This window comes from Panthera onca, chromosome D3 (genome assembly GCF_046562875.1).
Source record: "Panthera onca isolate mPanOnc1 chromosome D3, mPanOnc1 haplotype 2, whole genome shotgun sequence".
Classification (NCBI taxonomy): Eukaryota; Metazoa; Chordata; class Mammalia; order Carnivora; family Felidae; genus Panthera; species Panthera onca.
This window is the reverse complement of record NC_138350.1, coordinates 45597069-45616304: the sequence shown is the minus strand read 5'-3', so window position 1 is coordinate 45616304 and position 19236 is coordinate 45597069. Positions and strand designations below refer to the sequence as shown.

The following is a 19236-nucleotide window of genomic DNA, read 5'->3' as shown; positions in this document are numbered from 1 at the left end:
AAATAAGTCAGACGTTTTCACAGGCCCATGGGCGCATTCGACACCCAATGTAGCATCTTCGGTAATGAACTAAGTGCCTGACTTCCTTCCAGAGAACAGCTTAAGCACTGGAGGGAACAGAACCTAATGTAATGTTAACTAATGGTGGTGAGAAAACACTGAATATCACCTCCAAATTCTTTGTACAAATCACACTCAGTTTAGGCTCCTGGTTTGAGAAGAATGAGCAACTGAGCTGACTCAAGGGGGACTCACACCTGTGGTTTTAAAGACTCAGAATGTTTCATGACTCAGGCTGTCACTCACCTTCCTTTCCTGTAGCACAAAGGAGCTGTTAGGCACCCGGGCAACAATTAAAGGTGTGGTCAAGGGTCCTTCCTTAGGCTGCTATAGACAGTTGAATTTTCTCCCCCAAAAAGATGCGTTCAAGTTCTAATCGCCAGGACCTGAGAAGTTTGGAACTAGGGTATTTGCAGATATAGTCAAGTTAAGATGAGGTCATGCGGGAGTAAGGTGGCCCTAATGCAATTTGACTGTGTCCTTATAAGAGACACATACACAGAGGAGAATGTGAAGAGCAAAACACAGAAAATGTGAAGAGCAGAGACTGGAGTCATGCATCTATAAGCCAAGCAACTCCAAGACCTGCTGGCAACACTAGAAGGTAAGAGAAAGGCCTGGAACAGATTCCCTCCCAGAGACTTCAGAAAGGGCATGACACTGTCAACACCTTGATTTTGGGCTCTTAGCCTGACGATAAGAAAATAACTGTCTATTGTTGTAAGTCATCCCATTTGTGACAACTTGTTACAGCAGCTACAGGAAACTAACACAGCCGCTCTTGAACTACAGTCACGGATGCCTGCCACCAGCAGCAACCGTGCCCCCGCCGCTGTCTGGCCTGTCACACCCAGATCACAGGCACGGACTCCAAACCATCCATTCCCCATCATGGGTGGGAGTATAGGGCGGGTGACGCCCCTTACGCTTGCTTGCTCCTGCACACTGCCACGCAGGCCTGGAATGTGGTGGCTCTGCTTCAGTCTTCCTGCCACATAACCTCCTGCTCCACTCTTTCTAGCTTGTGCTCCTAGGAGACTGGATCTAGCCTTCATCCCTTGCGGCCATTCACCAGTCCTGCTGAGATCAGGTTGACGACATGCAATCAGGTGACATTGGCCTCCAGTTTCCAATGAGAGCTCAACCTGCTGAGCAGAACCTCTTAGCAACGCAGTGTCTGCGGGAGCTGACGTCGGCCACTGTTTCTTATCAGTCGCTGGACCTCTCGGTTAGTCCCCACGCAGCCCCACTCTCAGGTCAGGCTCTCTAGAGCATACCTACCTATTTTGCCTGTCTACCCCCAACCAAGGCCCACTGTGGAGGCCCCAGCCCCGCTTCGAGCTTGCCTGTCTGAGACAGGGTGGCAGGCCTGGGGGCTTTGGACCTTGTCATGCATGCACTGTCCTCAACAAACCTGCCCGCTTACCCTAGAATGAAGATTTGGAGCCCAAACCTAAATACAAATGGCTAGTGCTCACCACAAGGTGACACAGTGGAAGAAATGATAACTTAATTATGCATACATATGGGACACACTGAGAACAACGCTGGAGTGAATGGGTAAGGCTGTATGACCTCAGGCGACTGGCCATCCACCTCTCCAGGCTCCCCAGGTCCGAGGGGACCGCTACTCCACACGCCACAGCCCATTCGGTGGGGAGCTCCACCCTGAGGTGAACACAGTGCAGTCCTTGGAGCCGTGAGACACGGGAAGTAATGGTGACCGGAGCGTGCGGATGACATCTTCCTATAACAGGCCCTAACAGGCGAATCCACCTGAGCTCACCTGCACTGCCCGTGGTCCCTGTCACACTCCGGGGTGGCCGCCCCAATGGCGCCCCTCCTGGAACAGTTGCAGCCTTCGCAGCCGGCCAGGGGGTGGAAGCTGAAGGAATGCGGGTCACACACCTCACACTGGGGCCCGACCGTGTGGGGAAGGCAGAGGCACTTCCCCGTCGTCTCCTCACAAAGGCGCCGGCCACAGTTGCATGCTGGCCAGGGAATAAAGAGACATGGTGTAAGGGTTAGACACCGCCTGGCCACCGGCAGGACTTCACCAACTACCGGGATTTCCAGAAGCTTCTAAAGGTCTGGGAGAAATGTCTCACTTTTTCTTCACTATGGCCATTACTGAGCATGGTAGATCTGAAAGGTATCTTTCTTGGAGCCAAGACCAACCATACCACCTGCTCATGGCAGACACAGTGTGAGGCACAGCTGGACCCACTGGCACCGAGACAGGTACTCAAAGGAACCCACCTAGCTGCAGTTACAAGCCATTCTAATGAGACACCTCTCATTCGACAGAGGGTCCTGTTCCTCACAGGCTCCCTGAAGTGCCTCCACATCACCCTAGTGCACTGAGCTCAAGGTCAGGGCATGATACAGCAGCAGGATCCCCATTAGGCATCGGCTGATCTCCAGGAGAGGACTCTGTGTGCACCACACCAGGACCTCTCACTGCACATGGCCTATGCTGACCCAGCATCTCAGGCCACAAGATGGTTCTTAGATAAAATTCCCTGGGCTTCCCATTCAGACAGTACTATGCTCCTGTGACTCTGGCCCTCCCCTCCTATTTCTTTTTTTTTTTTTTTTTTAAGTTTTATTTAGTTATTTTTAGAGAGAGAGAGAGCACACACATGCATGCATGAGTTAGGGAGGGGCAGAAAGAAAAGGAAAGAGAGAATCCCAAGCAGGCTCCATGCTGTCAACACAGAGCCCAATGTGGGGCTTGAACTTGTGAACCGTGTGATCATGACCTGAGCCAAAGCCAAGAGTCAGATGCTTAATCAACTGAGCTAACCAGGTGCCCCACCTCCTCCTATTTCAGTTGAACTCTGGTTAGGCTGCAAAAATTGAAGGGGCTTCCGATAGGAAGAGGGATTGAGCCTCCCAATATTTCCATGCTTAAGGCTCTTTACACTCACCTGCTTTGCCAAGTGCATGGGACCCATAACATGGGAAAAACAAATGTTTCTCTTCTAGAACCTACCTACTCAGAATGTGGTCCATGGACCATTGGCACGGGCATCATCTGAGTCCTTAAAAGACATGCAGACTCTCAGCCCCCAACCCAGGCCTCCTGAATAAGAATCTGCATTTTCACAAGATCTCCAGGTGACAGGTGAGTCTCCAGGACAGTGAAATTCAAGAAGGCCTGCCCTAGGGGCACTTGGGTGGCTCAGTCAGTTAAGTGTCTCACTCTTGATACTGGCTCAGGTCATGATCTCACAGCTGTGAGACTGAGCCCTGTGTTGGGCTTCATGCTAGGCATGGAGCCTGCTGGGGATCCTCTCTCTTCCTTTCCCTCTATCCCTCCCTCGTTCTCTTTCTCTCTCTCAAAAAAAAAGGCCTGCCCGCCCTAGCTGACCATCACCCACCTGGGGCCAGAGACAACCTTGGATGACCCAAACATGCACTTACGCTTGCAGCGTGGGAATCCATAGTAGCCCACTCGACAGCGGGTACACCGTCGCCCAATGACATTGGGTTGGCACTGGCACTGCCCGCCCTCTGGGCTGCAGTGCCGGCCAATGGCCCCAGTAGGGTGGCACTCACAGGGCAGTGCACCCTTGTGGTAAAGGGCCACCAGGGATCTGGCAGAGTTCTTACAGAATCCAGAGGCCGTCTGGGGGCTGTGAAGACAAAATAACTCACGGTATTATCGCGGGAGGCATGCCCAGTAAGAGTCCCAACCTCTCCTTCCCTCTTGCTCCACCAAAGGGTGTTTTAGGGACAGGGCTTTGGAGTCTGGGAAGAAATGAGAAACTATCCCACCCCTGGATTCACAGCCAGTGACAGCCACCCTTCCTTGTGCCCATCCACTCCAGAGCACATCACAGGACTGGCTTGTGGGAACTTTTGATAGCTGAAATAAAAGGGTGAAAATTCACCTACAGGATGGATTCCATGGTATGTGAATTATATCTCAATAAAGTGGTTACCAAAAAAATTATACCTATATGTGTCTATACCAATAACAATAACAATGAAGAGGAAGACAAGGCAAAGTACCTATATTTATTGAATGCTGTGTGTTAGAAGTTTTGCCTACGTCTCAACCTCACAACCACCCAAGTTAGGCCTAAGCCTCATTTCATAGATAAGGCAACTGAGGCTTCTAGAAGTTAAGCAACATGCCCAAGGCCACAGAGCTACAGAGTGACCAAGCAGGCATTCAAACCCATAGCTATTTGACTTCAGGGCCTTTACTCTTAATATTTTCTGTACAGGAGACATTTGCCTACCAGGGCAACCTGGAGCTCCTGGGTCCCCCAGGAAGCCTCCCAGGGGGCAGGGAGTGTCTGCAGAAGTGAAGAGTGGGAACCGATACTCGGGAATATCCTGGGCTCTTAGCATTCAGGGACACAGGGTGAGGGGACAGGGAAGTCAACCTCTCTGTGACACTCCTCATTCAATCAGATGGCAAACGAGAGGGAGAATCGGGGCTGACGTGCTCTCCCAGTAGAAAGTACCCCTTCTGGTTGTCTTTTAGGAATCTGAGTTGGACAACAGGAAGCAGCAAAGAGGCCAAGAAACTCCTAAGCAGCCCATGAATCCCAGCTTGGAGGGTGAACCTCTGGTAAGATCGATGTTGAGGATGGTAACCTTCCCCAGACGTGCAGGACAAGGTCTGGTGTGGGATGGTGTATGCAGAGGAAAAGCACCTCCCGCCCCAGACCCAGGACTCACTGCCACCTCCTTGGGCACCAGGAAGAAGAAGACAGACCCAAAGGCCAGCCCCACCCTGGGCCTTGCTCCCAGTGGGAATGTGGGAGAGCCTTCTGAATCTCCACAAAGTTATACTTACTCAATATAAAAACTGTTTCCTCCACAATTGGTGATAAACTCAAATGATTTGTCCACTGATTTTTTGTGAAGTATTTGGTAGTCGTAATTCTCTGCAGGCACCACCAGAACACGGACCTAAAGGAAACCTGTCAGCGTGTCTTTGGATTTCCAACAGCAGGGCACACCTACAGCTATTCATTATATTTTCTCTTCACTAAGATCCATGTTCTTTACTGTTAAGCCCAAGACCAACTGAAACAGGATTTACGAAAAAAAAGAATCACAAGAAATACTTCAAGCCAGTGTTAAAGGCTCAACTCACGTCCCTATGTAGGGAACAGCATGGGCCGGGGCCGGTCCCTCAGAGCACCTGCTCAGAGAAGCGGCAGCCTGAGTGCTATGTGGGGATAGGAGATCTAAGGGGTGAGCAGGAGCCTGTTAGCACTGCCAGGGCCCCATGTGATCTATGCCTGGGATGGCTCTGGATCTCCAAAGGTTGCAATTTGTATTTTTAAAGGTGAACAAACCAAAATGGCAGGATCAATGGGGGAAACTCGGACCGTGGCTTGCCCTGAAGTTTACATCATGTCAGATACTTTAGCATGAATAACTGCAGCCCTAGGCTTTAAAAGTACTGCTCGGCTCTCTTACTCTTACTACAGATCAGACTATTCCAGTTATAAATGCTATAGGAAATTTCAAATGTCTTTGTCAACTATTTACCACCTTACAGCTTAGAGAGCTCACTGCCCTCATGTTAGTCAATAATTTAAGCATTTGCCAAGCACCATGTGCCAGGTGGTGTTCTAGGCACAGGAGATATAAAATGCATAAAGCCAGGTCCCTGTCCCTAGGAAGATGGCATCCTCAGAGAGAGAAGGAAGCATGAGGAAGAAACTAGAGGGTCACACAGCAGGGCCTGGACAATGTTACCTGGCTCTCTGGAAGGCTTTACAGGCATTGAGTGACCATGATCCCATCAACCAAGGTAAGGAACAGGGTAGGGGATACCTGGGGTTGTGCAAGTAACAGGCTTAAGTCTGAGGGACTCCTAAGGTCTCTGGCTATGCAGATATGCAGTAGATGGTCCCAAACTGGGCCTGGAGCTCAGAAAATATCAGAGATGAATTCAGAGATGTGGTGTCATTCCCCCCCAGAAGAGAGAATGGAATCAATGGGTACAGATGATAGCATCCACAGAGAAAGGACAGAACAAGAGGGCTTCACTTCGAACCCAAGGGAATGCCACCATACGGGGACAAAGGGAAAAAGAAGTCACTGAAGGAACACTAGAGCAATTGAGAACAAAATGAGAGAAACAGCTATGGCAGCCCAAAAAAGAAAGCTTCAAGAACAAAGGAGTATTACATGCTTCAGAAAGAGACCAGTCAGGTGAGGAGTGAGGAGGGGCTGATGTAGAGTGAGATTCTTGTTCACCAGAGTTTCTTGGTTTCTTGCGGGGACTTTTCTCTTCCTGTTCACTTACGTATTGTTCTAATTTCCTTTGACATTAATTGTCGCTGGTTTTTTTTTTTTTTTTTTTTTTTTTTTTTTTGGTAAAAGGTAGCCGTAAAATTTAAACATTTTTCTATAAATATGACTTCAATTCCCTGGTGGAGATGTCATCACGAGCCAAACAGGCACACAGAATGGCTGACCAAGGCAAACTGAGGGACAAGAAGAACATACCAACACTAAGGACTTTCCTTCTGGAACCTCCACAGTCACAGCTATCTCTGGCTCTGAGATGTCAAACTCAACCTGATCTTCAGCAACCACTTGGTCCCTGCAGCCAAGTGTGTGGGGGCAAAAAGAGGCACGGAAGACACCTGGGGGCAGAGCAAGAGAGGAGTTCCTGTCACAGTAAGGCATGGACGAGCCGGGCAATCAGCCATGGCGCCTGCTCCCTGAAGCTCACCTGCCCACTGCCGCCCTCCGTCCACAAACACCTGTGTGGGAAATGTTGGGTGCGCTGACTGATAAAAATGGATGACAATGACATATCTGCCCAGGTGTGGTACAAGTCCTCTCAGGGTCATTTGGTTCTAAGTGGAAACAAAGAAAAAAACTCTTCAAGTTGCAGAACTATGAATATTTAGAGGTTAAAAACCAAAACAACCTAGGTATTTACCCAAGTGAGGTGAAAACCTAGGATCACACAAAACGTTCACTCGAATGTTTACAGCAGCACTATTTGTAATCAGAAAGACTGGAAATAAACCAAATGACCCACAACTCAGAATGGATAAACCAGTGGTGGTACAACCATAAATGGTACTGGATGGAGTGTAATTTGGTACAAGGACTTTTGAAAATTGTCTGGCAGCTTTTACCAAAGTCAAACATATCACTGAACAACTTCACTCTTAGGTACATAAATGCACAATGTTTGCCAAGAGGCTGTGCACAAATGTTTCCTGCATTCAAGAACTACTTGTAATAACCCTGTAACGAAGAGTCAGACTCCATTTTGGATGTCTGATCCCTGACAGGTGTCAAGCCCCATCACTCATTTTTAATATTTTGTCCCACACCTGCACAAGCTCGTAAGAAAGCCCGGGTGCACATCCCTTGGCACGGGCAAGAAGTTCAAGGCATACTAATTCTAGCCCATGGGAAGGGAGCCCTCACCTTGGATTCTTCCACCTTCCCGACACCCCAGCCCAACCACAGTGAACACCAGAGTCATGCCTCAACTTTTGCTCAAGCTTGAGTGTGAGCCCTGCTCTCCCCAGAAAACCTCACTATGTGAGTAATGAGTCTTTTCAAACCCTCAAAAAAAACCCAAAAACCAAAACAAAAAAAACACACACAAGAAAAACAGCAATAATAAAAGATTATCTTCATCTTTCAGATGAGAAACATGACTTGAAGAAGGCAGGTAATTTGATAAACGTCATACTCTAATTGAAGAGCAAAGCCAGGCCTAGAAATCCTTTGTCATGATTTCAATTCATTTCCCCCTATGATTCTAGGTGGCCTTTCCCTTACGGGATCTTATTAAATTTTATCTCCAAATCCTGTTATTTTTCTAACTTGATGCAATGTGAAATGACATGAGCCATCTTTAGGATTAAAAGGATATAATATCAGGACAAATGGTAAGTCCTACAATTTCGTAATTTACAGTGAAAAAATATAGTCCCTTACTATATTTCATCTTAATGCTACAGGTTATTAATCAATAAATGTTGATTGAGAATTTCCTGCCCGAAAGGCATTTTGCTGGTATAGTTGGGGATGCAAACTATTTAAAAAAAAAATCTGTTAGCCAGAGTAGCTTTTGAAAGTGCTTGCATTCCAACTTGGGAAGACAAGTGATAAACTCAACAATATTAAATACCAGTAGCCCATGAAAATATGAAGTGTCACAAAATGGGCCATGAAAAATTGCCATATGACTGCGTAGACAGAGATACAGAAAAGGAAGAGGACATCAGGATGGGATGGTCATAGACAGGATTAGACAGATGTCTCATGTGAGGGATTCCCCAAAATTGAGAGTAGAGGTCCTCAAACTCTACGGACATGCAAATTCCTTGGAGAATTTATTAAAATTGATACTCCTGGCCCCCACCTCCAGAGTTTCTAACTCAGTAGTCCTGGGGTGGGCTTGCAAACCTGAATTTCTACCAAGTACCCAAGTGATGCAGATGCTTCTGGTAAAGGCCACACTTTGAGAACCATGATTTCGAAACAACACACTCGAGAGGGGTCCCACCTGTGGTGCCTTCAAGGTGACTCCAGTAACATCAGCAGAAGGTGAAGGATCTTGGGGCAGGAGAAGGGAAGACTCACCACTTGGGACATCCAAAATTAATGCTGTTGGAGGAGTTTTGAGAACCATGGAGACACAAGAAGCACTGAAAAAAAAATATTAAAATAACAACCAAAAATGGAACTGTCCATTGGTGAAGAGGTAGACTGTGAGCATAAGACTGTGTGACATCAAAAGGATCCAGTCTTGGAAGAACCACAGGACTGTGGATATCTTTGGACAGAGACACTCAGTGTAGTCAGTTAGCCAAGTGTATTCCAGGACCCTGCTTGATACAGTAAGCTAAAACAGAAATAAAATCTTAATTTTGAAAAATAGTAACCAGATAGAAAGAAACTTAACAAAACTTTCCTTTCTAGAACTAAAATTCATGTTAAATGGATTGATGCAATGAAACATTATTATTCACCTCTAAACATACATGTTGACATAAAATTATATAAAAACAAACAGGACAAATGCACATCATTTCTTTCAGGCACAGCTAGATTTCCCTGTCTTGGTGGTTGCTGTAGCCCTAACCATATGCTAAGATTTCATGACTGTGTCTGTAAGTTATTTCTGAATCTACAACAAAACAACCCTACCAAAACCCCGATAATCACTGGTTAGCTAATTCTCATAACATAGTGAGGTGGGTCATTATTTTCATGATTTAAAAATTTTTTTTTAATTTATTCATTTATTTTTGAGAGAGACAGAGACAGTGTGAGTGAGGGAGAGTCAGAGGGAGAGAGGGAGAGAGAGAATCCCAAGTAGGCTCTGCATCATCAGCGTAGAGCCCGATGCGGGGCTCAAACTCACGAAATCGAGAGATTGTGATCTGAGCCGAAACCAAGAGTCAGATGCCCGACTGACTGAGCCACCCAGGTGCCCCCATGATTTTTTTTTTTTAATGAAGAGCTTCAGACACAGACATTAAAGGGTGAGAACAAAGTGAACCTTTGGGAGGGCTCAGAACACAAGTCAGTAAGTACCGTTGAGGGAAAAGCTTAACCATTTCCCTCAGATGCTACTCTGTGAGCTTCCTAAGACTATGGAATTCTGGAAAGACTGCCAGCGGAAATGATTTAGCTCATTTTTTTCTTTTAAGCGATCACCAGCCTTTAGCGCCTTGGCCTGTGATCACTTCTGAAGGGAAGCATGAAGTCACAGCTTTGCAAGTCCTACAGTACCACTCAGAGCACCAACAAGGGAGAAAGGAAGGGAACTCATTACCTTTGATTAACATATTGCCCGTAACTGGCAATGCACTTGACTTGAGGTCTCAGATATTCAACTGAGAATTCTTCAATGGGTATGATACAAATTTGATGCTGTTGAGCAAATACAATGCAAAAAGGTACATCATGGTTATTAGCAAAGCCAATGGTATGGTCAAACATACTCTTAAAAAAGCTGTTAAGTACAGAAATCGTCACTGTTATTTTAAAGTAGTAAACATTGCAGAATGGCACTCCCTATGACATCGTTATGTAAGACAAACCCTTTTTCCTAGTATACAGGATCACTGCCTAAATGCTCTTGGAATAGTCACATGAATAAATGAAATCATGAAAGTTCAAAAACAACTCTTTGTCAGTGACTTTTGGTGCCTGTTTCTCTCTCCTGCCCTGGGTTGATGCTGGCTCTTCAGATGCCTTGGCAGGGAGAGGGGGAATGTGGGAGGCAACAAGGGAGGCTGCCATTCAAGCCTGTTGTCTCCAGCTCCTGCTACAAATAATCTTACTTGGGGTGCCTGGGTGGTTCAGTTGGTTAAGCATCCAACCCTTGATTTCAGCTCAGGTCATGATCTCATGGTTTGTGAGTTCGAGTTGTGCATCAGACTCTGTGCTGACAGCACGGAGTCCGCTTGGGTCCTCTCTCTCTCTCCCTCTCACTCTGCTCCTCCCCTCTTGTGCTCTCACTCTGTCAAAAATAAATAAATAAACATTAAAAAAACCCAACAAAAAACAGGGGCGCCTGGGTGTCTCAGTCAGTTAAACGTCCGACTTGGGCTCAGGTCATGATCTCACGGTTCATGAGTTCAAGTCCCATGTCGGGCTCTGTGCCGACAGCTCAGAGCCTACAGCCTGCTTCAGGATCTTTATCTCCCTCCCTCTCTCTCTGCTCCTCCCCTGCTTGCACTCTGTCTCAAAAATAAATAAAAATTTAAAAACAAACTTGATGTTTAAAAAAAAAATGAAAAATAAAAAACAAAAACAAGAAAACCCCACAAATAATCTTTCTTAACAGAGGAGGACTCAAATCTCAGGCACATTTGGGCTTCACTGAAGGAACTGTCTCCAGAGCTAGTTTTTTACTTATCAATACATTTTATTTTAATCAAAACTGTATTACCGGCTTGATCACAAACCTATTCAATAAAAATTTTTATTGAACACCTACTACATGCCAGGCACTGAGACTAGGGGATCCTACAAGACCAAGATGGATAATACCCCTGCCCTCACATAGCTTAAATTGTAGTTAGACATCTGAATGATATTTGACTCTGAATGACATTTGATTATGTCAAAAAGGACAAACTTATGCTTACTAGATAAAGAGTCAGTCCTGTTATAATTTCCAAAGATGAGGAGGTTAAGATTAGCTTGGATTGTTATGTTTATAAAAAGAGTCACAATTTTAAAAAGAAAGTCTTAAGTCATTACATAATTTATGTAATAACTTTTAACAACTCAATGCAAGATAATTTTTCAGAGAAGGCTCAAAGTTTTTAATACTGTCAAGCACAAATATTTAAAACATATCAGAACAGGCTGGCCTGGCATTTCCCAGAATGTGATACATGCTTAATATTAGCAATGACAGGAAGTTGCTTCATACTTAGTTACTCTTCTGTTCCCTGAGACATTTATTATAAATCTAGCCACCCCTCCCTAGCTCAGATCCCACTGCCTGTGTTTATCATAATTCTCAATATTTTTTTTTAAATTTTTTTTTAACGCTTATTTATTTTTGAGACAGAGAGAGACAGAGCATGAACGGGGGAGGGGCAGAGAGAGAGGGAGACACAGAATCGGAAGCAGGCTCCAGGCTCTGAGCCATCGGCCCAGAGCCCGATGCAGGGCTCGAACTCACAGAGTGTGAGATCGTGACCTGAGCTGAAGTCGGACGCTTAACCGACTGAGCCACCCAGGCGCCCCAATTCTCAATATTTAAGTCGTGCTATTAAAAGGAAGGCATGAAGGGTATTTAATCTGCCAAACTTGGAATTTTAACTCTTAACGATATATATCTAACTGAATACTATACTTTTTAAGATAGAGTAACAACAGTCTGGAAAAGAAATACCAGATGATTGCAATCTTGAAAATTCTTAAGGAATTTGCCAAGAAGCTAATAGACATAATAAAATGGAAAAATGGGAAAGAAAATAAGCAGTAACTAGTGCATTTCTATATACCAGCATGATAATAAATTGGGACCTATTAAGAACAAAAGATACTTTCATTCATAATAGTAACAATGGATAAACATTAATAAAATAGAGTTTTGTGAGATATGTTCAAATGTGATGACCAAACTTTACTGAGTGCTATAAAAAGGCTCAAATAAAGGAAGAGGCAAGACAGAGTTCTGGATGGGAAGGAAAGACATCATTAAGTTGGCAATTCTTCACAGGTTCATTTTAGAGATGTAATACAAAGACCGCCAACATTTTTAATAAGTTTTAAAATATAGATATAACAACAAAATGCTTCTAAAACTCAAAGGGCAAAACAGAAGCATACCAGAAGGAATCGGGCCCCACGCACTTTGAGCTGAATGTCTGCATCTGCTAACAGTTCATAGACAGCGATGCGACTCCTGCCATCAGTCACAACACTCCGGCAGAGGATGCTGCAAGAGGAAAAAGTTTTCTTAGCCTGACTTCTCTGGTCTCCCTGACTTTGTGTCTCCCCATGGGATAGCTGACTGCTCTTCAGCTTCTCCTGTTTATAACCAGGTTGCTGACGGCAAATTTTCCTACACAACGAGTTTAAGAGGGATGTATGCAGTCCACAAGCAATATAAGAGAAAGAACCTTCCGACTGTGGTCTGAGCTGCATGTCTCAGGGCAGCTTTTCCAAACCAGCTTGATGTAATACTCGGTCTAGTCATTGGGAGAAAAAGTCCCAGGGTCAATAACATCTGATCTCCTAGACACAACCTATGAGAAATTTATCAGTATTGTTGGTACCATTGGTGACTGAAGACGCCTACTGGCCTCCCAGCGATGATTCCACACCATGTCAGCACTAGGGCTGGCCTTTCTCCAGCCATGAGAAACCAGAGCTTGCCTTTGCAAGCTCAGTCTGCTTTCCGCATCCTTCCTTCCTCATTGTACCAGCTACGCTCCTTACCTCCACCCCATCAGGTGAAATACGGAGTTCAGGAACATTTCAAAGGTCACGGTTTGGCACCAAAGAACACACTCTAATGGCACAACCCCTAACGGAAGTATTTTCGGAGAAATGTTTCTGACTTCATATTCTGTAGCAACTTTTCTGTCTGTAAATACAATTTGGAAACTAGAGTCAAACTATATCTATCTCTGAGAAGAAATGACTGTCTGAGAGATGTTTGAAAAGATTGATGCAATGACTTTCTGGCAAAGATTAAAATGAGATAGTATATACAGAGCCATGGTTAGAAACTCAATGAATAGTTGTGTTGTTTTCTCTTTTGTGCATGTGTACATGTATGAAATTAAAGTGCATTCCTTTTGGATTCAATCATAACCCTGGGAGTTAAATATATTAAGTGATTCATTTAGACTTAGTCTTATCCATATCCTTTTAAAATTCTTACTAAGAATAGACAAACGGTAATAACGGGATTGATTTCATCATGAGTGATCACCTCTCTTACAGAAGGCAGATCATATTTATCACAACACTGTTCTGAAAAGTGGTATTTTAATTAGCACCGCGACTTTTCTGTTGGGATATTTTTTAAAATAACACCATTAGAACTCACTCGAGAATGTTGGGAAAGGTTCAACCCTCAGCAGGAAAAGCTGCAGTGTCGAAAGGGCCTGTCATGTGAAATAGGCTTTTATGGGTCAAATATTTTCCAATTGCACCATATTTTTGGACTCCAGTACTAATAGCCTGTTCATTTTCACTTAGTCACATGACAGCCAAAGTAGAGAAGAAGGAAATATTTTAGAGGAGTTGAAATAATACCACGAGACTTTCCTGGAAATGGTTAAACACATTAGAAGGAAGTCCTAGTCTAATACAATACTGTCTTGGGATTCTAATGTCCCTGGTGAAGAACCTGGGGCTGTCATGTCCAGAGCCAAAACGATCTGTGGAATACCGCACAGTTCTCCTCCCCAAATGCCATGCAGACAGAGGTCATGAAACCAAGCTCATGGCTTATGGAACCCTGGAAGGGTGACCATTCTTTCCTGAGCTTTGAAAACACTTCTCTGCTTGGAACAGATGTTCTCAGCCTCTTCTGAGACGGTTCGGAGAGCCACCAGGGACATTAGGAGTGTTTCCTACTGGGCTCTCAGCCATCACCACCTTGTATCCTGTGGAGCAGGGATCAAGCAATATGATCTGGAAAGCTGAGTCAGAGAGCTGAACCAGAGGGTGGACTTGGAGGAACAGGGTACAGAGGAGCCCTGCCTCAACCCTGTGGCCAACAGTCTCCAGGACTCAGGTGGTGAGGTGACCCACCCACCTAGGAGTGTACATTCCAGCGGTTGCTGATGTCATCCACAGATTAAACTAACATTTTCAGATAATGATAGAACATTCTGGAGAACTTTTTTGGCCCATCTGGTACTCCTACTAAAAATCCAAATGCCAATTATGTCCTTTGTTTTTTTGTGGGTTTTTTTTTGTTTTTTGTTTTTTTCGTTTTTTTGTTTTTGTTTTATCATCACCCCAGAGAAAAGGGCTGATGAGATTTTTTAAATGATTTTTAAAAGAAGCCCTCACAGCTGCTTTTTTAGGGTTGCTGAGAGCATGATGTTAATTCAATAACCATTTCATCAAGTCTCATAAAAGTTTCCATTCTAAGTTCCTAAAAGTAACTCTTTTCATACGTTCTTCTATTTGCAAAACAGGGAAAACGTCCAACTACTTCAGGTCATTTGAAGTTTGACAAAAAGCCACAGGCAAGTAGTGGTAATAAAATGTCCAAGGCCTTGGCCAAGAACTGGGTGGGTTCATTGCAGTTTGCCACCTGCTGTCTGAAGAGACTGACTTCCGTGCCATTATTATACAATTAATTTCATGTTGGAAACACCCCTTGAGCTGATTCTTTAATTAAAGCATATTCTGAACATTTGCATATATCTTGAAATATTATACAAAAAAACAACTTTTAATAAATCTTTGCCAAGGTTCTTGGAAGACAGTAACTTAAACAGGGTGAATTTTAAAATCTTTGGCTAGAGGCACCTGGGTGGCTTAGTCAGTTAAGCATCGGACTTTGGCTCAGGTCACAATCTCACAGTTTGTGAGTTTGAGCCCCGCATCTGGCTCTGTGCTGGCAGTGGGGAGCCCACTTTGGACCCTCTGTCCCCCTCTCTCTCTGCCCCTCCCCAGCTTGCAAACTCTTTCTCTCAAAAATGAATAAGCATTAAAAAAAAATAAAATCTTTGGTTAATTATTTTTCACCTGATGATCCTCAAACATCAATTATTCCCAGTTTCTGAAGGGCATGTTGGGAAGGCGGTTGTGACAGAGGCAGAGTCTTTTCTCCTATTCCACGCACCCAGGTGCTCTACACAGCATGTGAAGTGAGAACACTGACTTCACTGCACCACACAGGGGTGACGGAGAATAAAATAAAAAGGTCGTGCTGCTTCCTGGGAATCTGAGCGAAAGGAGTGAGTAGAATACACAGTTTTTCAAGAAAATGCAACATTTTCAAGATGATGCCCACAGAGAAGTCTCCCAGTACTCACACTGGGGGTGACGCCAGACAGCACGGTCACCTGCTTGTTTTCAAGATCAGCCTCAAAAAGGAAACAACATCCCAATCCAGATAAAAACCAAAGTTCCCAAAGCTGACCTCCTGATCGTTCAGGAACAAAGGGATCCCCCAGGGCAGGACTGATTACCTGTACATGCAGCTGTAGATGTTCACCTGGCCTCTCAGGACTGACCCAGGGCTCTGCATGTGCACAGCAACCACAGACAGCTGGTCTGCTCCCGTGGAATACTCCACCACCACCACGTAGTGGCCGACCTGGGGAACTCGCAGCCGCAGCTGTATCTCCACCTGTCAGAGAGCCCGAGCAGGTGGATGTGAAATGTACCGGATGAGTTTACATGGGCAATAGTGAAGGCAAGGCTGAGCAGACATCTGGGAACAGTGTACGTCATCACAGTAAGAAACGCGGTCCTATGGGTAGGAATGCCAGATAAAATACAGGATGGGGGCGCCGGGATGGCTCACTCGGTTAAGCTTCCAACTTGGGCTCAGGTCATGATCTCGTGGTTGGTGAGTTCGAGCCCTGCATCAGACTCTCCGCTGTCACCACAGAGCCCACTTCGGATCCTCTTCCCCACCCCCACCCCCAACCTCTCTCTGCCCCTCCCCTGCTCACACTCCCTCTCTCTCTCTCTCAAAAATAAATAAATAAAATTTAAAAAATGCAGGATGAACCATTAAGTATGAAATTCAGATAAACAACACATAACTGTGGTTTATCTGTGATTCAAACTTAATGGTGCATTGGTATTTTTTTCTAAATCTGGCAACCTTACTTATAGGGGCTTCTACTCCCATTACCCATATATTTGCCTTGTTTCTCAAGGCAAAAGACACTCTAAAACTTGAGGTAAAAAGCAATCTCCAATGGGTGAGAAAAGGATAGAGGTATGCCTTGAGGCTCTTTTGCTGTTTTTCAATTTAAAGAGTGAACTTTCGATTATATGGATGCAGATAACGTGACGTGATATATGCAGCTCACTCCTGGGATAATAACTAGTAATAGTTTGGTTTTCATGCTTCCAAACCATTTTCCACATCTGAAAATGCACACATATGTACCTTTTTTTTTTTTTTAAAGAAAAACTGTGCTCATAGTAGGAATCATGGATGTTTTTATACCATGACAGCAGAGCTGAGTAGCTCCAACAGAGTCCATATGGCTCACCAAGCTGAAAATATTTCCTATCTGGCCTTGTACCAAAAACAAGCAAACAAAAAACCAAACCAAAACCAAACCAAAAAACAACCCGCCCCCACCATCCCCTATTGGTTAGGAGCTTGGAGTATGGAACCATACTGCCTCCAGCTGTGTGACTTCGAGCAAGTTACTTAATGTCTGTATGCTTCGGTATCCTCCTGTGTACAAATGAGGATAGCAAGAGTACCCACCTCTTAAAATTATCATGAGGATTAAATGAATGAATATATGAAGGACTCTTAGAAGGGTATTTGGCATGTCATAAGCACTCTGTAAATATCGATGATCATAACTGTGATTATTGCCTTTTGCCACGTCTTGCTTTTTTTACTCAGCAAGATTTTCTCTGTCTGTAGCTACATACAGATAAACTTCATTTTCCTAACAGCCTCCCACCTTTCCACAGTGTGAGTGTAAATTAATTTATTTAGCTAATCCCCTATTGATGGTAACACTTACATTGTCTCTAATTTTCCCTATTAGCATAGAATGTTACATGATCACGTGTATGTATGTATGTGTGTGTGTGTATAGATAGGTAAATATCCTTATGCTGGTATTTCTGTAAGATTCCTAGAAGTAGAATTGCTGGGTCAAAGTATACGTGCATATTGAATGTCTGAGCCAATATTGGAACTACATTCCACAGCAGTTTAACCCACTTGAGTCTGTAATCTCAGGCCCAGCCAAGCTTTACCATACTTAATTAAAATCCTCCCTCCCCCCGTCTTCAGGATATTCACATTTACTGTTCTCTCTGCACAGCCCTGAACCACACAACTAATGCTTTCCCCGATGATTTTTCTATCACTTATATAATAGAAAGACTTACTTCAGGGGAAAAAAAAGTGGATTATCCACACCACTTTTCCACTCTGTTCTGGAGTGAAATATGGGTCTGTGTGGGGAGGTTATTAGCAGCATTTCTCCCTGGGGCATCTCCAAACAAGGGTCTGTCTGTCTTCACCCCACCATAAAACACACACAAGCCAATAATGTATATTCACTTTTCTCCCAGAAGTTATTACTGGCTGCCAGTTCTATCACAGCACTCTATTATAAGTTTCTATTGTTCTTTCCACTCTGAGTCCTAGTCATTGATTTTTTGGAAGATGTGTGGGAAGGCTTCTGAATTCATCTAAGGGTAAAAGTAGGTTTTCAGAAACTCAGATAAACGATAAATGATGGCAAATAGAAACTTTACTATTTGCTATTTGTTATCAATTATTTATCTTAGTAAAAGGGAACTTAAAGAGAACCAGTGTCAAACTGGAAGGATCTTTCTGGTTTTATGGCATAGAACTGCCCTCACCTGGTTATGAGTGTTTCAAGATAAAGACATAAAAGGCAGGCATGTCAAATCTGGTACTTACACAAAGCTAAGAGGGGTGATTAACATGTCTGGTGTCAAAATGAGGATTCAAAATGACTTGGTCAATCTATACTTATTAAACACCTCCTCTATGCCAGCTCACCTGATGGGCATACAATGGGAAACAAGACATATCTGGTCTCTGCCCTCAGACTTTAATCAAATAATTAGACAATTAGACAAACACAGTGTGAAATTACACATATGGCAAATATTCTGCATAGGTTCTTAGAGGACAGCCTGAGCCAGTCAGGGAGACTAGGGAAGGGGAAGATTTCCTGAAGAAGCAACAACTTGGCTGAGTGCTAGAGGACAAGGAACAGACAGCCAGGACCCAGGGGGAGGGAGGAGCATTCAGGCACAGGGAACATCCTGCAGTAGGAGGCTACCCTATGACACACAGGCTGTAGGGTAACAAATAATGTTAAGTCCAAGAGACTGAAGGCAGGCCACAGTGACAAGGAACAGAGAGCAAGAGGAGGCATTGGGAGGAAGGAGGGGTAGCCTTAGAGGCCATTAAAATCTTTTGTCTCTATCCTAAAGCAGTAAGCTGTTATCGTAATGTTCCAATTGTGTATGGGTGAGGATGGGGCGAGAGTGCCTGTGATGATCAGATATTATATTTCTATCAACATGAGTATGCTATCATATGGAGTGTGGACTGGGAGATGCAATGGGCAAGAGCTGGTGTGAGTGAGCTAATCAGGAGGTTACTGCAGAGATCCTCATGAAAGATGATGATCAAATATTGGGCAAGAAAGATACACAAAGAGAAGTAGAGACATTTAAGAAAAGACATTAAGATTCAGGGATGGGTTGTCTTTGGTAAGGGAGGGAACGGAAGAAATCATGGATGACCCTACGAATTCTGATTTATAAAATTAGATGGATGGTGGTACCATTTACTTAGGTAGTAAAATGTAATTTGAGATCCCTTTGAGACACCTAAGAGGTAATGTCAGGAAGGAAGTTGGCAATGCTGTTCTGCACATAAAAGGACAGGTATGACTGAACATTCCACTTTGGGAGTTATCTGTGTCGAGTTGGCATCTAACATAATAGGCTTGGAGGAGGCTGCTTAGGGAGAGA

General features: G+C 44.3%; 1 protein-coding gene across 2 annotated transcripts in view; it reads right to left on the bottom strand.

Annotated features, from left to right (window-relative positions):
- The window catches only part of LAMA3 (laminin subunit alpha 3), a 272108-nt gene that overhangs the window by 102577 nt on the left and 150295 nt on the right, over positions 1–19236 (bottom strand). For both annotated transcript variants that reach the window (XM_078435375.2, XM_078435376.2), the window contains exons 24-32: positions 15702–15862; positions 12370–12478; positions 9851–9948; positions 8576–8717; positions 6773–6899; positions 6544–6683; positions 4874–4989; positions 3487–3698; positions 1847–2051 (exon numbers count right to left, since the gene is read on the bottom strand). In XM_078435375.2, coding sequence (XP_078291501.2) covers positions 1847–2051; positions 3487–3698; positions 4874–4989; positions 6544–6683; positions 6773–6899; positions 8576–8717; positions 9851–9948; positions 12370–12478; positions 15702–15862 — 1310 coding nt within the window. The remainder of the gene's footprint in view (positions 1–1846; positions 2052–3486; positions 3699–4873; positions 4990–6543; positions 6684–6772; positions 6900–8575; positions 8718–9850; positions 9949–12369; positions 12479–15701; positions 15863–19236) is intronic.